The sequence below is a fragment of the Hyaena hyaena genome, unplaced genomic scaffold (genome assembly GCF_003009895.1).
Source record: "Hyaena hyaena isolate Hyena2069 unplaced genomic scaffold, ASM300989v1 scaffold_21, whole genome shotgun sequence".
Taxonomy (NCBI): Eukaryota; Metazoa; Chordata; class Mammalia; order Carnivora; family Hyaenidae; genus Hyaena; species Hyaena hyaena.
The window spans coordinates 2148285-2172320 of record NW_024080653.1 but is presented as its reverse complement, the minus strand read 5'-3'; the positions used below and the strand labels follow the sequence as shown (position 1 = coordinate 2172320).

The window sequence follows — 24036 nt, the reverse complement described above, 5'->3', positions numbered from 1 at the left end:
TTAGAAAGGTGCTATGAAATCAGAAGGTGTTCTCTTCCGGGGGCGCCCGGAGGGCTCAGTCGGGGAGGCGTCCGATTCCCTTGGTTTCAGCTCAGGTCATCATTTCACCGTTCGTGGGCTCGGTGTTGATGGCCCGAAGCCTGCTTGGGCTGCTCTCCCCCCCACCGCCCCACTTGTGCAACCACACACTCTCTTTCTCTCTCTTCAAAAAATAAATTTTTAAAAAGTTAAAAAGTTTTTAAGTATTTTTTAATGCCAATGTTTCTGCTGCAATAAAAATTTGTGGCAGACCCACCCAAGGAGACACTCTTCAGCAATACAACGTGATCAACAGTTTATCCGTGCATACATGAGTGAATCAAAATAATTATGCTGAACCAAAGACAACAGGCAAAGAAAAAAAAAGTACGTGTGATTCTGCGAAATTCTGGGAAACGCAAACTAATTTACAGTAACAGAAAGCAAATCAGCGGTCCCCTGGCCTTAGGAAAAAAGGAGAAATTAAACTGGACGTAACAAACTTCCGGGGTGATGCGTGTTCATTATCCTAATTATAGAGATGGTTTCAGAGGTAAAGACAGAGACACAGGACAAAACTTACCCAGCTATGTAGCTTTAAAATGTACACTTTATTATTCATCACGTGTGCCTCAGTAAAGCTATGAGCAACAACACAAACTCATATAGTTTTGCCTGCCAGGCCAAGTCCGGAAAACATATCCAGCAGTGGCCAGTATGTCTGACAAAGGACGGGGACCCACCAGAGCCGGGAAGTGTCAAGGGTATGTGAAAAGGGATGCACGGTGAAAGGCTTTATTCCTAAGTGTCAAAGACTGGAGGCGAGCACGGTGTCCTCCTAAACACGGACAGACCCACCCCGGCCACATCCCTGCAGGAGAGCATTACTCGGCAACAAAGAGCAGCCGGCCAGCAGCCCACGAGACGACAGGGAGGAGCTTCGATGATTGTGTGATGAAAGGCCACCCATCCTGTGAGGCCATCCACATGGCAATCTGCCAAAGGAAAACCACGGACACGGCCAGAAGATCGCCGGCTCCCAGGTACTGGAGGGGAGCAGCCAGGGACGGCCAGGCGGTGCACAGGGGCCTTCTCAGCCGTGAAACTACTCCGTGTGACGCCTTAATGTGCACCTGTGACACTCTGCATTTGTCCAAACCCACGGGTCATCCAACACCAAGAGTGAGTCCTCATGGGGATGCTAATTAATAATCCTGTGTTGGGGCGCCTGGGTGGCTCAGTCGGTTAAGCGTCCGATTTCGGCTCAGGTCATGATCTCATGGTTCCGTGAGTTCGAGCCCCGCGTCGGGCTCTGTGCTGACAGCTCAGAGCCTGGAGCCTGCTTCAGATTCTGTGTCTCCCTCTCCCTCTGCCCCTCCCCCGCTCACACTCTCCTTCTCTCTCCGTCAAAAATAAATAAAACATAAAAAAATTTTTTTGAATAACAATCATGTGTTCACATTGGTTTCTCAGTTGAAACAAACACACCACACAGAATTTAACAATAAGGCAATTATAAAGGGGTATCTGGAAACACTGTATGCTCTCCTCAATTTTCTGCAAACCTAAATACGCTATTCTAAAAAGTGAGACCTACGGCATATGATAAAGGAGCAAGAACCTATCAACTGTGGAATACGAAAACAAAAGACAAACTTCTTTTCGGAAGAACCTAGAGAAATCACCCAACAAACATCACTCCCCCCCGCCATGGCGGGCGCTGAGGAGGCGCGGACAAGGGACAGGGACCCTGTCAGCAGGGAAACGAGCCTGAGAGCACAGTGCCCAGCCACCGCCCACGTACTGAGTGCTACGCTCGTACCATAATCGGCTTCACAAAGACTGATGCGCTCACTAGGCTGCATCTTTCTACAAAATGAGTTTCTCTCTACTTTGAAATGAGGAAACTGAGGCTGAGAGAAAAATGTCCCAGGATTTGAACCCGGGTCTCCACCCCCTCATACGGACCCTGGGAGAAGAGACCCAGCTTCAAATCCCAGCTCCAAACAGCAGCCAGCAGAGGGCCCAGGGAGGCTCCTGAATTCTGCCGAGTCCCAGCCTCTTCATTTTCTCCAGCGTACAGAATCGCGGAAGATTAAAAAAGGAACTGGTGAGCAGGCCCCGACACAGAATAAGCACAACAGTCAAAAAAATGTGGCGACTGTCCTCTGCTGCACGAGAACTTCCGGAAGAGGAAGAAGGTGACTGCACGTTAAGTAAAGACGCAGGGGCGCCTGGGGGGACTCAGTCGGTTAAGCGTTTGGCTTCGGCTCAGGTCATGATCTCACGGTTCGTGGGTTCGAGCCGCGCATTGGGCTCTGTGCTGACAGCTCAGAGCCTAGAGCCTGTTTCAGATTCTGTATCTCCCTCTCTCTCTGACCCTCCCCTGCTCACACTGTCTCTCTCAGAAATAAATAAAAAGACATTAAAAAAAAAAAAAAAAAGACGCAGCCACCCAGCCGTCCCAAGGAGCCCCACTGTCCAGGCACAAAAAGAGGAAGGAAACCTTTCTAAGGCCATGAGCTTTAAAAACTAAATTTTAAAAACTAAAAACTTTTTGACGTTTATCTTTTCTACTATACTTTGAAAACCCACCCCCCAAAAATCCCTATGTTCTCTAAGCTACAATGATAAGCATATTCCCAACAGCCCTAAAAACACCCGCTGCAAATCTCCTGAGGCTTTGGTGGAAACCCACTATGCTAAGTGGATAAGAGCCGAGTTAAAAAAACCAAAAAACTTGGTGTAAATAATATCCTATAGGTCTCCTTCTTTCTATAAAGAAAAGGCAAAACTGAAGATAAAGAGAGAAATCATCTTTACTTCAATTTAGGTGTTATGGATAAAATATTCCCTCTGAAGGACGAAATAAATACAGGAAACAGACTTCGCTGGTTAAATGACTGATAATGATGGTCCCTGAAAAGGTGTCCGTCCCAGGCAGCCCTCAGTTGGGCCTAATACCGACGGCGTGAACGTTTTCTGCAGAACGAGGAAGCACGACATAGCTGGACAGGAAAGAACTCAAGCCAGGAAACGAATCGCTCGGCTCTCATCGCGGCCTGAATAAATGTAAACCCTGCTGGTCCCAGGGCCCGGGGACGGTCCTCTCCCGCGGCAAGGACACCGCCTTCTCCCGGGGGTCTTGAGCGGCCGCTGCCCGAAGACGGGATGCCGCACCAGCACTCGCGGCCTCGGACGGACTCTTTGGAGCTCAGGTTGCCAGCAACCTCCTACCCACCCCCAGCGCCCAGGGGGCTCAGTCAGCCAGCCGGCAGCGTCCTTTCCCTCTGCCCCGGCAGCACCGTCACCCTGAGGCTTCGACACGAACCAGGGAGGCGCCCAGCAGAGCCAACGGCGGGCTTGGGCTCCGGTGTCCCAGCGGCACCACCTGTAAGCAACTGCCTTCGCTGAAGGAAACAGACTGTGAGCCACCAGACAGAGGGCACGGGGCCGGGGGGGGGGGGGGGGGGGGGGGGGGGGGGGTGCTGTAGTGCCCAGCAGGGAACCGAGTCCGCAGGGGCAGATCAGAGGGAGGAGGAGAAAGGGAGAGGAATTTTAAAGCAAAGCCCCCAGACCGGCCCCATCCAGGATTAGGAGAGCCAAGGGTCAGAGTGTCACAGGCAGGTTGGCGAGATCTGGGTTTGTCCGGAGCTGAGCCAGCGGCGGGCAGTCCCCACTCCCGGGCCGGCTGGCTCGGAACTACGCTTGCTTCGTACAGCAGTCACTGGGCGAGGCGGCCAGGCCAGGGACCGTCACTGAGCCAGCAACACTCACCTCGGTATTCTCATTTGCAAAGCGGAATAAGAGAAGAGCCTACTCCAAAAGTACACACTTCCAGTCAGAAGATAAGTCCGGGCACCAGGCTAACTCAGTGGGTAGAACACGCGACTCCTGATCTCGGGGTCATGAGTTCAAGCTCCACACTGGGTGTGGAACCTACTTAAAAAAATAATACTTTAAAAAAGTGATGATGTAACGCACGGCACAGTGATTATTATACTGCATTGCATATTTGAAAGCTACTAAAAGAAGACCTTTTTTTTTTTTTTTAAATGTTTATTTTTGAGAAAGAGAGAGATTGAGAGAGCATGAGGAGGGGAGGGGCAGAAAGAGAGGGAGACACGGGATCCAAAGCAGGCTCCAGGCTCTGAGCTTTCAGCACAGTGCCCAACATGGGGATGAAACTTGCAAACCACAAGATCATGACCTGAGCTGAAGACACTTAACTGACTGATCCACCCAGGCGCCCCTAAAAAAGGACATCTTAAAAATTATCATCACAAGAAAAAAAATGGTAATTAGGGGCGCCTGGGTGGCTTAGTCGGTTAAGCGTCCGACTTTCGCTTAGGTCATGATCTCACGGTTCGTGGGTTCGAGCCCCGCGTCGGGCTCTGTGCTGACTGCCAGCTCAGAGCCTGGAGCCTGTTTCAGTCTGTGACTCCCTCTTTCTCTGACCCTCCCCTGCTCACGCTGTCTCTCTCTCTCTCTCTCTCTCTCCTAGGAAAAAATAAAACATTAAAAAAAAAAATGTGTAATTATGTGAGGTGACAGATGTTAAGTGAACTTATTTTGATGGTTGTTTCACAAATATGTACATATATCAAAACACTGGTTTACACCATAAACTAACATCATGTTCAATGTCGATTATATCCAAATAAAGCTGGTGGGGACCTACCCATAAAGTACATGTAAGCAATCAAAAAGATACTGGTAGCGTCCTCGACTTCTTCGGGGTCTAATTTAGATTTGTGGAAATTAACACAGGAGTGTATACACCTTTTTTAAAGATTTTATCTTTAAGTAACCTCTTACACCCATAGTGGGGCTTGAACTTAAAACCCCGAGATCAAGAGCCCACTAACTGAGCCCACCATGCACCCCTCCATTTTGTCATACAAACGTATGACAAAATATTTACATACCCCATAAATGCTCACCATTATTCTTTGACCTTCTATATGTTCTTTAAGTATTTTTCAAACACTTAAAGGAGCAATGTTGGTTCAAAGTGAGCAGAAGGTTCCTTGTTTGCCCCCAGGGCCCAGGCAACTGGGTCTTCTCACTGGACCCTAAGCTCGCTGAGAGCAGAGCCCAAGAAGATGGTTTGGTCGCGGCGCAGGCTCAAGGCCTAGCTGACACCCTGGACCTCCTTCAGTAGACCGGCCTGGGAAGCCAGGACCCGTCAGAACCCTTTCCCACCCCCCTGTGGCATCCAGCCCGACTTTAACCTCCTGGGCACATGACTAACATTCTCAAACTAAACTGCTTTAAAGGTTTTAAACTTTTTTTTTTTAAGTTAGCTAGTTAGTTATGTAATCTCTACACTCAACATGGGGCGCAAACTCAAAACCCGGTGATCAGGAGTCACACACTCCACTGGCTGACCCAGCCGGGCCGCCCCAAGAGTTTTAAACTTTTGAAGTTAAAAACATGATATAGTTGTATTTGAGGACCATTTACAAAAGAGCCGAAATTCCTTTCATGAAAAAGATACACAACCACAAGAACCATAAACATGAAAGACGCCGGGCCTCAACCTTCCCATTGTCAGGTGACAAGAGTTGAAATGTATCTACTGTGTTAATTTCCACAGACCTAAGTTAGACCCAGAAGTTAAGGACATTGCCATCCCTATTTTCTTTCTTCTTTCTTTTTAATAAATGTTGGGTTTTTTTTAACGTTTACTTATTTCTGGGAGAGAGAGTGCGCACACACAAGTAGGGGAGGGGCAGAGAAAGAGGGGGACAGAGAATCCAAAGTAGGCTCAGGGCTGACAGGAGAGACCCAGACGTGGGGCTCGAACTCACACACTGTGAGATCTTGATCTGAGCCAAAGTCAGACACCCAGGTGCCCCGACCGTCCCTACTCTTCACTCTCAGTCTCGCCAATCACTACTCTAAGGGTAAACAAACAACAAAACACAAAGCACCTGCCACTACATATCATCTGGAAGGGCTGCCCACTGTTATTTAAAACAGTCGGGCGAAGAAGTCATCAAGTGAATCAAGTGAACCACCCGCCCCCGCTCAACCTCTGGTAGTTTCACACAGAGCCCAGCTTAAGGGCCAAGCTGATGCGCACTCATGGATGCACAGCAAAATCGAACGCAGGGTAACTGGGTAACTGGCTTGAATAAAGTGCAAACCCCTTTTCAAAGAAAAAGGTTTTGGGGCGCCTGGGTAACTCAGTTGGTTAAGCATCCAACTCTTCACTTCGGCTCAGGTCATGATCTTGTGGATCATGAGGTCGAGCCCTGAGTCCAGCTTGGCGTTGACAGTGCGGAGACTGCGTGAGATTCTCTCTCTCCTCTCTCTCTTCACCTCCCCTGCTCGTGTTCTCTCTCTCTTCCTCCCTCAAAATAAATACTTTTCTTTTAATGTAAAAAAAGAAAGTTTCTTTGGACTTTGGTGTCGACCAGTTATCTTTCTTACGATGTTACTTAAATATGTACAAACTAGTTAAAGCCCGTACAATTACAAGCCCCAAACAAATGACACAGTTTATTAGAAAGGGTGCCAATCTGTTGGAACAGATTTCCCCTTTGGCGTGGACACAAAGTGGGGAACAGGGCAAGTCGCTTTCGGGCCCGAAGGCCAACGGGCAGATGCCGCGGGTGACTCACCACATCCACCTTGACTTGTACAGCCCCCCGTCTGGGAGCTACCTTAGCCTATATTTGGCTCAAACACACCCTCCATATATTAATTCCACCTCAAGTAATCCTTTTTGTATTTACTTTCTTTTTTTTTATTTTTTTATTTTATTTTATTTTTTATTTTTACTTATTTCTAGGAGAGAGAGAGACAGCTTGAGCAGGGGAGGGTCAGAGAGAGAGGGAGTCACAGACTGAAACAGGCTCCAGGCTCTGAGCTGGCAGTCAGCACAGAGCCCGATGCAGGGCTCGAACCCACGAACCGCAAGATCATGACCTAAGCGAAAGTCGGACGCTCAACCCAGGCGCCCCTTTTTTTTTTTTTTTTTTTAAATCTCTGAGATAGACACAGCGCGAGCAGGGAAGGGTCAGAAAGAGAGGGAGACACAGAATCCGAAACACGCTCTAGGCTCTGAGCTAGTTGTCAGCACAGAGCCCAACGCGGGGCTCAAACCCAAGAACCGTGAGATCATGCCCTTAGCTGAAGTCGGACACTTGGCTGACTGAGCCACCCAGGCACCCCTGTATTTACTTTCAAACATTACAGTACTACTACCTGACACCCCAAATAAGCCATGTACCGTGTGACTGCACTTAGCTATGACAGGCATCCAGAGGGTCTCACTGTTAATGCACAACATTAACCGACATCTGCTGAAGAATTAAAGGGCACTACAGGTGACCCTTGAGCACGAGTTTGAACTGCGCAGGTCCACATGTGCGCAGATTTTTTTTTTTTTTTTTTATTAATCCAGTAGAATATGGCAAGTGTATGTTCCTTATGATTTTCGTAACATTTTTCTTTACCTTATTTGATTGTAGGAATACGGGACATAATACATGTGCCAAATATGTATTCATCAACTGCTTACATAATCAGTAAGGCTTCGGTCAATGGTGGGCTGTTAACAAAGTTTCTGGAGACCTATAAGTTATATGCAGATTTTTGACTGCATGTGGGGATGGGAGGGGGGGGTCCATGACGCTAATCTCTGTGTTCGAGGGTCAACTACAGTTAGAAAAAACAGAAGTATACCCATCTTTGAAGCAGATCTTTATACTTGAGATACCTCTGTCAATAAATTTGGAAGGTCAAAGGTCTCTTGGGCAACAATTACTCAGGCCCGAGGCAAACAGGAACATGGGAGGGCCAAGAAAGTTCTCTCCTCTCTGGGGCTCATGTGCAGTCACGTGACTGGGCCAACGCATGACCCAGTGGGATCCAAGACATGCCGGGATTTACCAAAACCACTCCTTGTCCATACATTTTTTGTCTAACAGAGAGCAGATGGAGTGCAGGTGACAACAAAAATAGCAGTTCTGCGTGTTCCTGTTCACGTCAAGTTGGACTTGGCAAAGTGCTGTCTTACTTTCCCGGGTGTAAAAAATAAGTCCAAGGACTTGAGAAAAGCATCTGGTGTTCCGGGGAGGCGCAGCTGTCAGCTCTGAGAGATGCCATGTGTTTGCCCACATAAAAGAACGTAATGAGCTATGGAAATATTATCCGGTTTCATGAACCAGAATAAAACTCTCCATCATTAGTGGGCTGAAAGTAGGAGCTGTTTTAATCCATCAGGAAAAGATCTATGATGGACTATTTATTAAAGGCCCGTCAGACAAGATGTACCTCACACACCTAGAGCGTCTGATTCTCTATTTTCTCTACCAGTTCTCTTCCCTTATGGAAGGCGCCCACCCTTTTACATCAGTGGTTCTACACTGGCTCCTGATGCTGTTCTTTCTTTCTTTCTTTTTCTTTTGGTTTTTTTTTTTTCAGTGTTTATTTTGAGAGAGAGAGAGTGAGAGCAGGGGAAGAGCAGAGAGGGGGAGACACAGAATCCGAAGACAGGCTCCAGGCTCTGAGCTGTCAGCACAGAGCCCAACGCGGGGCTCGAACTCACAAACCGTGATATCATGACCTGAGCCAAAGTTGGACGGTTATCCGACTGAGCCCCCCAGGCACCCCGAGATGCTGTTCTTTCTTAAGAAACCAGCGGCAACAGCAACCAGGAGATGCACATTAAGGATACGCTTTGAGGGGACCCTGGGGGGCTCAGCTGGTTGAGTGTCCACCTCTTGATTTCAGCCCAGGTCATGCTCTCCCAGTTTGTGAGATCAAGCCCTGCATCGGGCTCTGTGCTGACAGCAAGAAGCCTGCTTGGGATTCTCTCTCTCCCTCTCTCTGTCCCTCCCCTACTCGCACAAGCAGACTCGCTCATGCTCGCTCTCTCTCAAAATAAACAAACTTTAAAAAAAAACTTTCTTATAAAAATGTATAGGGGCGCCTGGGTGGCTTAGTCGGTTAAGCGTCCGACTTTCGCTTAGGTCATGATCTCGCGGTTCGTGGGTTCGAGCCCCGCGTCGGGCTCTGTGCTGACTGCCAGCTCAGAGCCTGGAGCCTGTTTCAGTCTNATATATTAAAAATTTTTATTTGGGGGGCGCCTGGGTGGCTTAGTCGGTTAAGCGTCCGACTTTCGCTTAGGTCATGATCTCGCGGTTCGTGGGTTCGAGCCCCGGGCTCTGTGCTGACTGCCAGCTCAGAGCCTGGAGCCTGTTTCAGTCTGTGACTCCCTCTCTCTCTGTCCCTCCCCTGCTCATGCTGTCTGTCTCTCTCCTAGAAATAAATAAAACATTAAAAAAAATTTAAAAAAAAAATAAAAATAAAAATAAAAAAAATAAAAATGTATATATACTTTGAATAAATGGAACAAAATACAGTGGTAGAATTCTTCAAGGAACTTGTCTTTTGGATCTAGAATCTATTAATATAAAAGACAAAAAAAGAAAACCACCTAGAAAAGTATGTAATTTTTTGGTTGATATTATCGTCAAAAACTAGGTTTTAAAAATGTTTAGTCTTTTAAGACGAAACCAAGTTCTGGGGGGCTCAGTCAGTTAAGTGTCTGATGCTTGATTTCAACTCGGATCATGATCTCACGGTTGGTGGAACTGAGCCGTGCACTGGGCTCCACATAGACAGCACGGAGCCTGCTTGGGAGTCTCTCGCCTTCTCTCTCTGCTCCTCCCCCTGCTCATGTGCATGCTCTCGCTCTCAAAATAATAAACTTAAAAAAAAAAAAAAAAGGGAAAGGCGTTCTGACGCCTGCTACAGCGTGGATGGCCCATGAAGACAGGACGCTAGTGAAACAAGCAAATTACAAAAGCACAAGCCCTGAGTCCACGTACAGAAGGAACGGTCACAGCGCTACTCGCAAACAGAAGGTAGAAAAAGGGGCAGGGGGTTCGCCGGGGCAGGGGGCTGGGGGGCTGGGCGTTTACAGGGACGACGGTTCCATCCAGAAAGGCGAGGAAGCAAAGTGCAGTGACCACACCTGCCACACTGAACCGCACGCTACAAATGGTTAAGACGGCAGGTTTTATATTACTGTGCATTTACCACAATAAAATACAGTACAAATCTTCTCCACCTGAAAATCAGCAAACACAGTCACACGGATTAACTAGGACAAGTTCAAGGAAGCACACAGTGTAACTCCCTGTCACTGAATAAACTCCAGAGCAGAGTCCGGAGAAGCAGATGAAGCAAACCCACAGTCTCCCTGCTGGCACGTTAAGTCCTTCAAATGAAAACGTGATGTGAGAAGACTCTATACGGGGCGCCTGGGGGCCTCAGTCGGTTGAGCGTCGACTTCGGCTCAGGTCATGATCTCACAGTTGGTGGGTTCGAGCCCTGCGTCGGGTTCTGTGCTGACAGCTCAGAACCTGGAGCCTCCTTCAGATTCTGTGACTCCCTCTCTCTGCCCCTCCCCTGCTCATATATGTCTCTCTCTGTCTCTCAATAATAAATAAAAATGTTAAAAAAAACTTTAAAGAAAGACTCTATGTCACAGTCTGTTAGAGTCTCTATTCCTTTCAAAACTTTTAAATTAAAAAGTTGTAAGTGAAACCAGCTTCCCTTCCTCCCATTCCAGTCGCTATAAATTCAATTTAAGGAGATCTAAACCAGTGCTTGTGAAACCGGAGCAGGTATCAGAGCCGCTCGCAGGGCTGTGACACCGGGCAGCCGAGCTGCTCTCAGAAATCCCGATTCAGGAGAGAATCAGAACTTACCACCGTCAGAATTCACATTCTAAAGCAACTCTGTGTTAAAAGTAAAATGAAGGTAAGAGTTTTCTCAATATTAACAGTATAAATGCTGCAATATAATCAATGATCTCTTAAATGAATTTCTCCTTAAAATCTGTACCTTGCAGCTTTTAGCTCTGGACTTTATTTTTAAAACAGACACAGGGATTAAACTAGAAAAAATAAGAGAAACACATACCCCTGTAATCAGACCTATCTGATGTCACAGAATAACTTATTCATTAAGAGAGAAAGATATATAATAACCACCCTTTCAGGTTTAAGCCTGAAGAAATCTTTTTTAAAAAATTACAACACCATACTGGCAGAATCAACAATTTTTAAAAAGATTTTACGTTCTATAGGAAAACCCTGGAAATGACATTCTTTCACACTTGGTATTCATCACTATGGGAGAAAAGCGACTCAAAACACCAAGTAATACATAAAGCAGGACACGTTTTTTAGTCAACTACACTGATTATACGCTTCAGTTCACTGAACATAAATTCTAGTTTACTCACAAAATATGATGTCAGATTCCTTCAAAACATGAGTTAAAGGGGTAAGGGCATTAAGGAGGACACTTGTTGGGGTGAGTACTGGGTGTTATATGTAAGTGATGAATTGCTAAATTCTATTCCTGAAATTATTATTACACTGTATTTTAACTAACTTGAATTTAAATTTTTTAAAAAAATACCAGGAAAAAAAAACCACCACTACCAACAAAAAACATGATTCAGGTAGAAGTAGCAAATACCTCCAACCAAAAGAGTATGATGCAATGTGTGACCTTTGGTCAAAATTTGCCTTACCAGAAGCAGACGTATCCAGGAACCAAGGACAGATTCCAAGACTCACTAATCCGACTTTGGACAAATCTGAGAGTGGACCACGTGCTCACGTTAAAGGACCAATGGGGCGACTCCTCGGAGGGGAAGTCACCTCCCCTGCAGATCGCTACAAGGTGGAGAGACCAGGGAGGTGACAGTGAGCCCTCAGAGCACGGAGGGGCTTCTAGCAAGGAGAACTGAGTCTGACCAGTCATCAGAGTCAGCCAGGTGACAAGGAGGGAGGAAGGGATGCCAGACAGTCCGCAGAGACGCACAGCAGCCATGGAAAAGAACGGCCTGCTCAGGGAAGGCCAAGGAAGCCCCCATGACTCCAAGTGCAACAAACGTGGGGGGGCTCGTGTGTGGCGAGGAGGCTGCCGGGAAATGCAGGAGCTGATGGCCACAGGCTCTGGGTACCTGGCTGATGAATTTGAGCCTCACCGTGAAGCTGTGGGGCAGCCACTTAAAGACCTCTAAACGCGAAGTGTGTTCGGAATTACAATTGGAGCCCCCCCGCTGCGACCCCCTGGGCGGGAGCAGGTGGATAAGAAGCAGTGGGGAGCCCGCGTCCAGAGGCCCGGACAGGGCGTCAGGCGCTGTCGTCAGGAGAGGTGCCAACACGATCAGAGACGGGCAGATGCAGACACGCTTCGGGAGACATCCTGGACAGGGATGCTTCTGGTCATCACGGAGCCTGAGGCGTGGGGAGGGAAGGCCGCCCGCATCGCCCGAAGGCTCTGGTCTGAGAACAGGGCATGTGGTGACGGCACTGGTCAGAAGCAGGAGCTCACAGAGAAAGGCAGAGCTTCTGACAGTTTACTGGGGGGGGGGGGGGGGGGGGGTGTGTGTTCTGTGGAGCTGTGTTCTTTGTGCAGGCAGGAGCAGGCAGTGGATTCTGTCTCGAATACGCTAAATTTGCGTGGCATCAAATGGAGCGGTCCTAGCAGGCAGCTGGCTGGGAATCTGGAAGTTTCTGAGTGGGAGTCTGGACTGAAGATAAACTCTGAGATCTTCCCGTTTACAAGGTGACAGTTGAAGCCATGGGTTTAAATGAGGCTGCCCAGTAAGAGATGTCGGAGAGAGAGAACCAGAGAGTTCTCAAACAGCATCAACTAGCAATTAGAACACCGCGATGATTATGAAGGCCAGAAAACACAAGATAGCAGACGGAGTATCATTAGAGGAGGGCTCCCTCTGTCCCCAAGAAGGCATGGAGGTGGGGAGAGAGAGGTACGATCGGCAGGCCAGACAGTTCCAGCCTCAGATCAAATACGCAAGACACTCACACACTGGCTGCTTATCAGTAACCCCAAGGACACTCTGAACAGTCTAGTGCAAAAACATGCACGAGAGCCAGGAAGCACACGGCAGATTTCTCAATGGAAAGGGGGCTCCGTACACATCAAGACACATAAAGCAGTTATTTTATATAGAGTAATAATGACATTTACATAACCTTTTCATTAAACAAAAAGACGAGTCCTCCTAACCTCAAACTGTGCCTTGCAAGAGAATCAGAACGCAGCCTATGCCGTTTCAACATGAAATTGCTCCCCTAGAAATACACAAAACCGGTTCCCCCTCGTACAGGTCAAAGAAAGAATCACTTATGACACCAGGAGACCAAGGTCCTCTCTTCAGTGAAGCTGTCCGCGGGCACTTCTCCAAGCAGCCCGATGTCCCCGGCCAGGGTGCGAACGGAAGCAGCACCGCCGCCCCAGCCCCCCCGGCCCCCGCCGGACTCCACCAGGCACTGGCCGCTCATGCTGCCCCGAAACCCTCTCAGTCAGCCTTGCCCCCGGATGAACTCCTCTCCCCTGCTTTCTGTGGGAACCGTGAGGACCAATCACAGAAAGACCCAGTTTCATTTGGGAAAGAACACTTTGCATCTTATTTGCGATTCAGCATTCCAGAGGCCAGGAGGCCGGATGGAGGCCACACCTGCTCCCATCTGCTCCCAGGAACAGTGAGGGCAGCCGAGTTAGGGGGACAGGACAGGACAGGGCGGCAAAGGGACGGCAGAGCATGGGAAGCAGGGAGACTGAAGACAGGAACCAGGAGCGGCGGCTGGTCTGGACCGGGAGCCAGACACTGTTTTAGGCGATTGAGAAAGTCTGAACGTGAAGCCGGTATTTTCGTTAAGTGTGACAATGATGTGGTGGTTGTGCTGAAGAACTAAAAGGTCCTTACTCGTTACAGACCCTGCTGAAGTAGTTATGGGTGAGTTCACGAGATGCCGGAAACCTGCTTTAAATACACGGGGGGGGGGGGGGGGGTAATGTGAAAAACAGATGAAACAATAGTGGCAAAGCACTCCCCCCCCCCACCAGAGCGGGTCGATGGCCCCTGGCACTGCCTGGACCCTTCATTCTCTCGACTTGTATAGGCTTGAAAACGTCCGTATTACAGTGTTTGGGGGGTTCTGTCTTGGTTTTTTGTGTTTTTACAAAAACAGGTAAATCAAAGAGGCAAGGGGCTGAGTCAGATCCTGCTTTATTTCTCCTTCAGAACCACAACTGTCTCCACCCTGGCACATTACAAATAATTCAGGATGCATGATGTGCTGGAGAGTGGGCGTAAGAGGAGGGAAAATGCCTAGTCCTATACAGAGTAGCGCGTAACGAGAATGTACTATAATTGTCCGTTTCCAAGACTAAGTAGGTCTAATTACACCCCAATTTGCATCAAGTGTGATAGGCCTCACGGAGTGGCACTCAAGAACCTCATAAATAAGACGGCCACCGTCTCCCCCAGTGAAGACTGACCAGGATCTTAATATACCATCAGAGGAACGGGATCCTTTCCCTCCATTCCCAGACGGACTGAACTGTTGAAAGTCAGCCGTCGGGAAACGTGCACACAGCTTGTTCCCCTCTGAGCAGAGACAGACGCTACCGCCCATCAGGCCGCCGGGAGACCTCGCGACACCTCGGTTAATGAAAGGATGGATTTCGGTATCACCTGGAGAAACTTGGGAAGCGGAGTCAGGGACACGAAAAGGCCGGGGGCTGAAACCCAGGGTGAGAGGAAGAAGCTGTGCTTCGAGAAGAAGGACGACAGAAGGCACGACAACACCTCAAACGAAAATCCTGCTCAAAACCCGACGTGCGCAAGACGCGGGTCAGAGGACAAGGCGAGAGAACACGGGGCAGGCGGCCCACGGTTTCCTCGGCTTCAGGAGGCGGCCAGCAGCCATGCGGCGGGCGAGAGGACAAAACAAGAATGCGTTCCAGCCGGACCTGTGCCCCTCTATCCCGACCGACCCAAGGAACAATCTGGAAGCGGCTGCCCGCGAGGCAGCTTGTGCGCCGGGCCACCTCTCGGATCGCTGCACACTTCACTCTCGGCCCCAAAAGGCCGAACTCGGGGCTCTCCTCACGCTGCGATCACACACACAAAGCCCCCGGGGTCCCCACAGGTCTCCCCAGCTGTTTCGACAAAGGAAATCTGAATGGATGGGATAAAGCCTAAATAAAATGCAAACGCCTGTTTAATGTAAAAGAAATAAAAGATAAAATAAAACACACACATCCAGAGGCGTCATTTACTTACGGATGCAGTTCACCTCGTACGCGGAGGCAGGCACGGGGCTGGATGTGAGCAAGGAAGAGGGGAGGACGTGGGGATCGCCGGGCCCTGCCCTCCCCGCCCTCCTCCCTGCAGGCTAACTCCAGCACCTCCTCACCACAGCCTCACACTAGGGACCTGACCCGTCACCGAGCGGGTCTGCGGCAGGTCCCGTGAGCACCGAGCCCACGGCCAATCTCTCCCTCCTAATCATCTGTCTTAGCAGGAAGCCAGGAGGCACCTGGGGGAAGGAAAAAGGGACTAAAAACAAACAAAAACCAAAATGAAAGAAACACACACAAAACACGAGAGAGAAGAGCAAAAGTCAATCCTGTGGTGGTGGGCCATTTTGATTTTTTTTTTTTAATGTTTTTATTTACTTCTGAGAGAGAGAGACCTCATGAGCAAGGGAGGGGCAGAGAGAGAAGGAAACACAGAATTCGAAACAGGCTCCAGGCTCTGAGCTGTCAGCACAGAGCCCGACGTGGGGCTTGAACCCACGAACCGGGAGATCATGACCTGAGCTGAAGTCGGACGCTTAACCGACTGAGGCCCCCAGGCGCCCCGAGCTGGTGGGCCACCTAACCAATAGCTGCACACCGGCAAATAGCTTCTCTGTTCTTTCAACAGAAGCGCGTCGTTCAATCCCCCAATAAGGGGTTTGTCCATAGGACTCTGTGGAATTTCGGAAGACGTAAAAACAAAAAACAAAAGAGCATTAGCCAAATCCGTCACCACAGGGCTCTGCTCCCACGGGGGTACCGGCTCACTGAAGGAGCCCAGCACGTTACTGCGTGTCCGTGCAGGACACACAGACCTCATGTCTGAAAACAGCGACATTTCAGATCTGAGTTTCCACCCAACCCACTTCCCAAGTCCTCACACTCAAGGCTCAAGTGCACACATGTCAGCTGATCAAGGGCAAGCTCGGAGACTGCTGTGCCCTTAGCGCCGACACCTGAGGGAACAAGGGAGCTAATACGCGGCCCTGAGGAGCCTTCGAGACAGCCACGTGCACCCTGAGAGTGAAAGAAACGCCCGTGACAAGGGGCAGTGGCCACCACTGATGGCCCTGACGAGGAACGGAGGAAGGGGAGACAGACGGGAGCGAGCGGCGCCCAGGGGCCGGGGGCAGTGGGCCGGGCCAGCGGGACGCACGCTCCGAGGGCAGATGGGAAAGCAAGCGGCGAAGGTGAGGAAGGAAGCTGTCAAGAGAGCGTGAGGGCCGGAAAGACAGGGCAGCACAGAACAGACTTCAACGTCCGTGTTTGTGTGTTTGTGAAGTAAGGTGAAACAGAGAGGGCGGGACACGAAGGGCCTCGCGAGAGAGCAAAGCAGTTTCAAGCGGGTGGGACAGGAAAGGGGTCCCTCAGGGGACGGCCAGGTGGACACAGCGTAGGACGCAGGGCGCCCTGCAGGCGTGAAAGACGTGAGGAAAGAACAAATCACTTGGGTGGTGCAGGGGAGAAGGGTGGAAATGCGTGCCAGGGCACGATCAGGGGACACCAGTGTGGGGTGCGGGCGGCGGGCGCTCTGGGAGGAGGGCGGGGCTCCCGAGAGGAGGGAGGCTGGCCGGGGGGGGGGGGGCAGCACACGGCTGTGCTGATGGCCGGACGAGGTGGCGGTCCACGGGGTGGCAGGGTGCGTGGTGGGGCCTCTCCCATCACGTGCTCCAACGCGTCAAAACGACAGCTGTCCTCGGGGGAGGAGGGGCGCTGGCACAGAGCTGTCTGGGCCGCAGGCCTTCCTCCCTCACAGGGCCCTTGTCTCCTGCACGTCCCCTCGTTGGCTCTCCAGCTCCGTCACCCTTCCTCTGTATCACCCCCTAACGTCAGGAGGGGGAAAGCTGTCACTGAACACGTCTAAGTTTTAAAACTGTGTTTTAGGGGCGCCTGGGGGGCTCAGTCGGTTGAGCATCCCACTTTCGCTCAGGTCAGGATCTCGCGGTTCATGGGTTCGAGCCCCGCGTCGGGCTCTGTGCTGACAGCTCAGAGCCTGGAGCCTGTTTTCAGATTCTGTGTCTCCCTCTCTCTCTGACCCTCCCCTGCTCACGCTGTCTCTCTCTCAGAAATAAATAAAACATTTAAAAAAAAGGTAAATAAAAAAATAAAGTTGTTTTAGCTCAGAAATTTCCAAATGTAGCCCTCGCACGTTAGCAGCTCCCTGCCCATCCCGAGCGCCTTGCCTTTTCTGTGGGCCCCCTTTCAGTCTCCCTCCCCACGACCTGGGCAGAGGAACCCCAGGAAACCTGCTTGGCTGAGACTGGACACGTCCAAGGTGTGCTCGCAAACGTGAACTTCAGAAAACACGGAGGGTCCGCACGGGGGTGGGCCGGAGGCCTGGCAGGATGCAAAGGACGGAAGGCGGGCAGCAGACCTCCACCCTGAGGTGTGCCTCGCGTCCCTCACCCGCCAAGGTGCTACAAGTAGTCATAGGTGACTCCTCAACTCAGGCCCTTAAAACACCACAACCACCCGCAGAAACAAACCCCACCTCCATTCTGCTTGGCTGCCGTGTAATTCAAATGGACTGAGAACGGGACTTCTCAATGCTACCCGATCCCGAAACAAATGATGCACATTCACTGAATCAAGCACATTCACTGAATCAATCAAGTGCAATTACCATACCTGATACCCACCACAGAGCAACTTACACTAGTCAATGTCCTCGAAAACCACTTCCCCGAGGTACTGAATTACACTAACGCTCTCGGTTAACAGACAAGAGCATCTGTCCCCGGAGTGGCATCTTCCCCGCAGTCTGCTCCCCACGGGACCCCCGGAGAGCAGGGCTTGGATCCACCCCTCGATAACACAGGCCGACCACCTGCCCAACAGCCCCGTCGCCGCCACGTGCTGTGGCTGCCGCAGCGCACGCTGTGGGGTTTGCTCTCGAAACCATTTCCCTTGAAGCTAAATGTTCAGAAGGGAAATGTTCTTGCCTTAACTATACACCTCTCCCCTCGCTCTGAATGAGCTACAAAGACTACGTCCACAGTAAGTCTATTATACTCCTGTTTATCCTCGATGAAGAAAATGGTAAAAAAGCAAGGTAAATGAGGATTTTATGAAGTACAATTTCAACTTGCAAAGTGGCAAATGACACCGGACAGAAATTCACTAAAGACTTAAAACGTTCTAGCTTCTAACTCCCAAAGGAGAACATATTTCATTTTCAGATTAAAAAATATTTTCAGGGGCACCCTGGGGGGCTCAGTTGGTTGAGCGTCCAACTTCAGTTCAGGTTCATGAGTTCAAGCCCTGTGTCGGCTCGCTGCTGTCAGGCACAGCCCACCTCTGCCCTCCTCCACTTGTGCTCTCCCGAAAAATAAATATTAAAAACTTTTTTTTTCAGGGCGCCTGAGTAGCTCAGTTGGTTGAGTGTCCAACTCTTCATTTCAGCTCAGGTCATGATCTCCCAGTGGGATCGGGCCCCGAATCAGGCTCTGTGATGGCGGGAAGGAGACCTCTTAAGATTCTCTCTCCTTCTCTCTGTCCCTTCATTGCTTGGGCACGTGCCCGCACACACTCTCTCTCTCAAAATAAATAAACTTAAAAGAATATCTATTCTGTCACAACCCAAAAGAAAATGATGTCTTGCCTCAAAATAAAAGCAATTTAAAAATGTGTTAATCTTAAAAGACTGGGAGGTGGTTCAGAATTTGAATTTCAGATGCTCCTGTAAATCCATGCACAAACACGAGCAGGACAAACTTTACCATTTTGGAAACAGTAAAGTAAAGAAAACAAGGAAGTTGATCACTAGAAGGTCAAAACTCCTCGTTATTAATCTAGTACCTGCAGAAGGCACCAAAATACCTTTGCCCACACAATCAAGATTGCACGGAGCTTTTAAGATAGTACTTCATGTCTTAGACGACAGAATGCGCCCCTCGTGGCTCCTGGCCCTCCCACCCCAGCGGTGCCACTGGGCTCTGCTGCTCCCCCGCCCACGTCTCCCCCAGCTCCCCCAACTGAAAAGCATCAGGCCACCACCCCTGGGCCAATAACCTACATCCTGGCTCCAGGGCAGAGATGACCAGATCAAGTCTGTCCAGAATCTGAACTAGGAAACAAGACCAGAATCGGTCACTTAGAAACCGAAAGAACACAACCAGAAATGCCACCAAGTTGAACTGGGGCCTGCGGGGCTTTGAATAGCTAAGAAAGCACGTGAGCTAGGTCACAGGGGAGGGAAAACCAAGAGCAAGCAAAGCAGCCAGCTGGTAGGAGAAAGGGGGCTCCCGCGTCGGCCGCATGCCGAGCCCCACGGGGTGGAGTTCCAGGGACAAGTGCCGCGGACGGACCTTCCCCCGAGCTGCCCGGAACCGCCCTCCAATGCCATGTCCTGGGAGCTCAGCCCATCCAACTCGGGCTCCTGCATTTCTGGGCCGTTCACATCAGCCCCCGTGTGTCCCCATGAACAATGGCCCTTCTCAAGCTCTCTGGCGGGGGTCTGTGCTGCACACACAACCAGAAGCCAAAACGACACTCAGGACATGCAAACAGGAAACGAGCCCTTCTGATACGCCGTTCACACAAAATACTCAACAGTCCTGGTGTTTGAGGGACACACGGGGGCGCCTGGCTGGCTCTGTCAGCAGAGCACGAGACTCTTGACCTTGGGGCTGGGAGTTGGAGCTCCGTGTTGGGTGTAGAGAGGACGTAAAAACAAAATCTTGGGGGGGAAAAAAAAGGAAATACAGAACCAGAAACACCACCCCCACACCCAAGGAAAAACCCCCAAGACCTCGTGCAGACCGAGGAGGGGCACGGGGAACGTTCTGCGGGTTCTGAGGGGACGGGTGGGAAGGTGCTGCCGGGTGAGGAGCGGGTCGCTCTTCCCCCAAAACCGATCGAAATGGACGCGAATACGTGACCATGTCACTGAATGTAAATTATACCTCAATCTACAAAACCACACTTCCTACATCTAAATCGTTTCCTTGAGAGGGCTTTGGGGGGTTATTTTTCAAGACTATACGGATCTGGATAAATCTCACAAAGAAGGCTGGGCAGAAACAAGCAGATGCAAAACCACCTGAGTTTCTAGTTAATTACAGAAAGGGAACAGCCAGCATTCATCGATGGTGCTCAAAGTGAGAGCAGCGGCCCACTCTGAGGTCGGGGCGAAGGGGGACTTCTGGCGGGGCTGGTGTGTTCTAGATCTTGATTGTGGTTCAGTTTGGCATTTTCATCGGGTTACGCTCCTGACAAAAGCACTTCCTGTACATATGTTACGCCGTAACAGTAAGTGATACAGAAGCAAAGGGGAATGCCCCAGAACACTCTAAAAGTGACTGGAAAAAGGTTTGTTTTGTTTCGCACCTAGTGAAATGTTTGTTTTCAGCTAAACTCTTCAGATACATAACGAGGAAAATTACGACCTTAGTAACTCCATTTGTGGAATTCCTAATATGCCTCGGGAGTTCGATGTCAGGGGGAAAAGCTCATTCAGCAGAGTCATCAGAATAATCTAAATTAAACTCCACCCCCCCAGTGATCTGGTTATGTGCCCTTAACCAGAGCACTCTTCCAAGAGGAACGGGGGGGGGGGGGGGGGGGGGGTGGAATCCACTCTCCACGCCCCTCTTCTACTTTAACAAACAAAGAGAACAAAATCCGGAGGAAGAAGTATTTACTAGGAATCCCACTTCTGAGGGGCAGAGGAGGATGGAGGGAGGAAGAGAAAACAATATCTTAGGCTCCAAGCTTAGCGCGGAACCCAACGCGGGGCTCAATCCCACGACCCTGGCATCGTGACCTGAGCCGAAACCAAGAGCCAGACACTTCATCAACTGAGCCACCTGGGCGCCCTAACTCAAATTCACATATTAAGCTGAGGTGCAGTTTTAAAAAAATAACGAACACGCCGGTTTTGATTTTCAGAGACTTACTGTTTAACAACAGTTCACAAACTCTAGCTGTGGCTCATCTGCATAAAACCAGAAGAAGTCAAAGTGGAGCAATGGATACAAAGAAGAAACAGCCGGTTACAGATCGTCAAATCGGACTACTTAAACGGGCCGAGGAGTAAATCAACATGTGAAGTACTTACAGCCATAATTAACTCAAAGGGGTGCTTGTACACCCTCACCGGTGACTGGTATTTCTGCACCATGACTGGAATTCGACAGCAATGCTCTCCCACCTGCAACACACAAATGTATGTGATTAAAAAAAGAAAGAAAGAAAAAGAAAAACAACCCGTGATACGGGGAAAATGTAAATCTGTGTTTACTCATCAAACCACAGCCCCGGCGTAGAAACAGACCTCAATAGGTCACATCATTGTCAACACACACAGATCAAAAGATGGCACAAAAGATGGTTACACGCGGAAGGAGAAGGTAATGAGACAGCAAGAGAAGGTGAAGGAAGGTCAAGTGTAATGAGGGAACCCCGCCTGGTCAGCCTCTGGGGCCTCTCCAGGGGGTGTCTGGGGGTCTAAGATCCCAGTCCTTTCAGGCCCCGAAATGGGATGCTCTGATTATTAGTCCCCCCTTCATTTTCTCTTCTGCAACTTTTACAACAAGCCAAGTCAAAAGGGGGGCACTTCGGGATATTAAGTCTGGAGACGCACAAACATACCAATGGAAAAAAACACCGCCGTATCTCAAATGATGGGCAACTCGTCCAACGCTAGCTTTGAGGCTCAACTGTTCCTCCCTGTTTTCTAACTGCGTGACTACAATTTCAGAGATGTGTCTTCTAATGGCAGCCACACCAAGCACTCTGGCTAGAGGCTCCCCTGAAATCTCCAGCTACAGATAGCTGTGGGGTCTGTCGGTAATCAATTAAAGTGCTGGAGCCTACTTCTCAGGGGTACGATTCCTACCCGGGCGGTATCAACCTACTGCACTGTTGTGCAAAACACACTTGGGGGGGGTGGGGGGGAGTCCTCTGCCTGACTTTACTTCCCTGCTTAAAAATGAGGAAAAAAAGAAACCCAAAGAGCCTACCTATCCTGCTGAGGCTAATCATTAAGAATGTTACTGCATGCTGGATACCGTGAGGGGATATTCCAAAGTACAAAATGGAATATCCTCAAGGAGCCCGAAGTCTAGCTGCAAAAGAAAAAAAAAAAAGATTACGGAAATGCATTTTATTTCGTTAGATTCCTATCTATATTATTACACTGAAACAGGTCTGGAACTCTCTCCGGCATGTTTGTTTAGCTTATCTCTCCCAAGGAACAGGTTATGTCGGAAAACAGCACTGACAGTCTGAAGACTGCCACACAATTACTCTGGGTGACCTCGCGCACCTCCCCTGACTTCCCTCGGACTCGGTTTCACCCCTGTACAAGAAGGTTTTGAGTGAGATAATCCTGAAAGACGTCCAGCTGTCAAATCATGACACTCAGAGCCCAACTTGGGAATTCTCCGCCTCGCTCCCCTCGCTCCCCTGGCAGCCCGCATTCATCTCCATTCTGGGGCTGGCGGGTCCCGGTGCGCTGGGACCGCGTTCCATTCTGGTTTTGCAAACCTGGCGGTGCTGGTGCACAATTTGCAAACTGGGAACACGGATTTCAGAGCAGCTCCCGGGGACGGGAAGGGCGACCACGCGGTATACAAAGGGACTGCGTGGGGGGGGGGGGGGGGGACTGGGAGACTTAAAAAAGAAGCGCTCGGTTACGATACTCCAACATCCATTCAGGATTCCACTGCCCGGCAGAACCCAAAGTGGCCACGCTGGGGAACCTGCGAATTCACGAGCTTCTGAACTCCTGCCAGTTCCTAGCTTCGGCTGCTCCGGTCCGGAGCAACCTCCTACGTGGGAATCCGGAGTTACGACGGCCAAGGGGCATCCCGGACCAGGGCAGAGCCTCTATTGCATGACAATCGGTGCTTAAAAATTAGCCAATGGCCGGACCCAGGGAGGCCACCGCGCGCAGGCTGAGGGGCAGCCGGGCCCTCGCGCCGGTCCGGGGGCTCCAGCGCGGCGGCCCCCGCGGGCCCCCAGCCCCGACCGGCCCGGGGGGAACGGCGGCCGGGGACGGGCTCGGACCCCAAACTCTGTGTCCCGCAGGGAGGGCTCCCGGAGTGGGAAGGCGGGGGTTGGGGGGCGGCGGGAGCGCCGCCGGGCCGGAGGAAGTCGAGGGGCCGCGAAGGGCCCCGCGACGCCGGGAGGGGTCGGGCCGGGGGCGCGCTCGGAGCCCGCCGCGGCGACGCGCGCCTACCTCTTGTCAGAAAGGCCGGGCCCGGGACGCGGGGCGGCGGGGGGCGCTCATGCCGGCGGCTCCGGGGTGCCGTCGCCGTTCCACTGCCTGCGGTCGCGGCTCCGCCGCCGGTTCCGGGCACTGGAGCGGGAGGCGGGCGCGGGAGGGGCGCGGCGAGGCTCCAGTGGTTGTTACGGGTGATGGGGAGGGCGGGGCCGCGCGGCCGGAAGGGGCGCGCGTGCGCGAGCGCGGCCGGAGGACGGAGGCGGGCGCGACGACCGTTGCTAGGGGCGGGGGAGGAGGGAGACAACCCGGGCCGAGCGGCGCCGCGCAAGCGCCATCTCGGCGGCCGGCGGGCGTGGGCGGAGCTCGGAGCTGGCGCCGGCCCTGACGCACGGCTACTCTCGCAAGAGGCCGCTGGCTCCGCCCTGGTTTCGTCACGGGGCGGGGCTAGGAGGGTGGGCGGGGCTAGGGAGAGGGGCGGGGCTCGCGGGCCGCCGTGGGGGCGGCGGGCGCCGAGGTGCAGCGAGCCGGTCCCTGCCAGGTCAGAGGAAGGCGGCCCTTCCGGCTTTGCGGCTGCCCGGCGCCCGGGCCGGGCCGCTGCTGCGAGACCTGGCCGGCGCCGGAGGTCCGGTGCCTCCTCATTCTTTACGGACTGCTCAGGAGCGGCAGGCCTCCCCCCGCAGCGCCCTGACCGCGTTCCCGCC

At 51.2% G+C, this 24036-nt stretch overlaps 1 protein-coding gene across 4 annotated transcripts in view; it reads right to left on the bottom strand.

Annotated features, from left to right (window-relative positions):
- The window catches only part of SEC14L1 (SEC14 like lipid binding 1), a 53395-nt gene extending 29882 nt beyond the window's left edge, over nt 1–23513 (bottom strand). For 2 of the 4 annotated variants that reach the window (XR_005527419.1, XM_039226364.1), the window contains exons 1-3: nt 23351–23513; nt 22131–22235; nt 21227–21319 (exon numbers count right to left, since the gene is read on the bottom strand). Coding sequence is in view for 2 of the 4 variants with exons in the window: in XM_039226364.1 (XP_039082295.1) it covers nt 21227–21289 (63 nt within the window). In the remaining 2 variants the exon portion in view is untranslated. Of the gene's footprint in view, nt 1–11581; nt 11600–21226; nt 21320–22130; nt 22236–23350 lie in introns of those variants that run through there. The other 2 variants (XM_039226365.1, XM_039226366.1) reach the window with 2 other exon arrangements.
- Between the last annotated feature and the right edge of the window lie 523 nt (nt 23514–24036).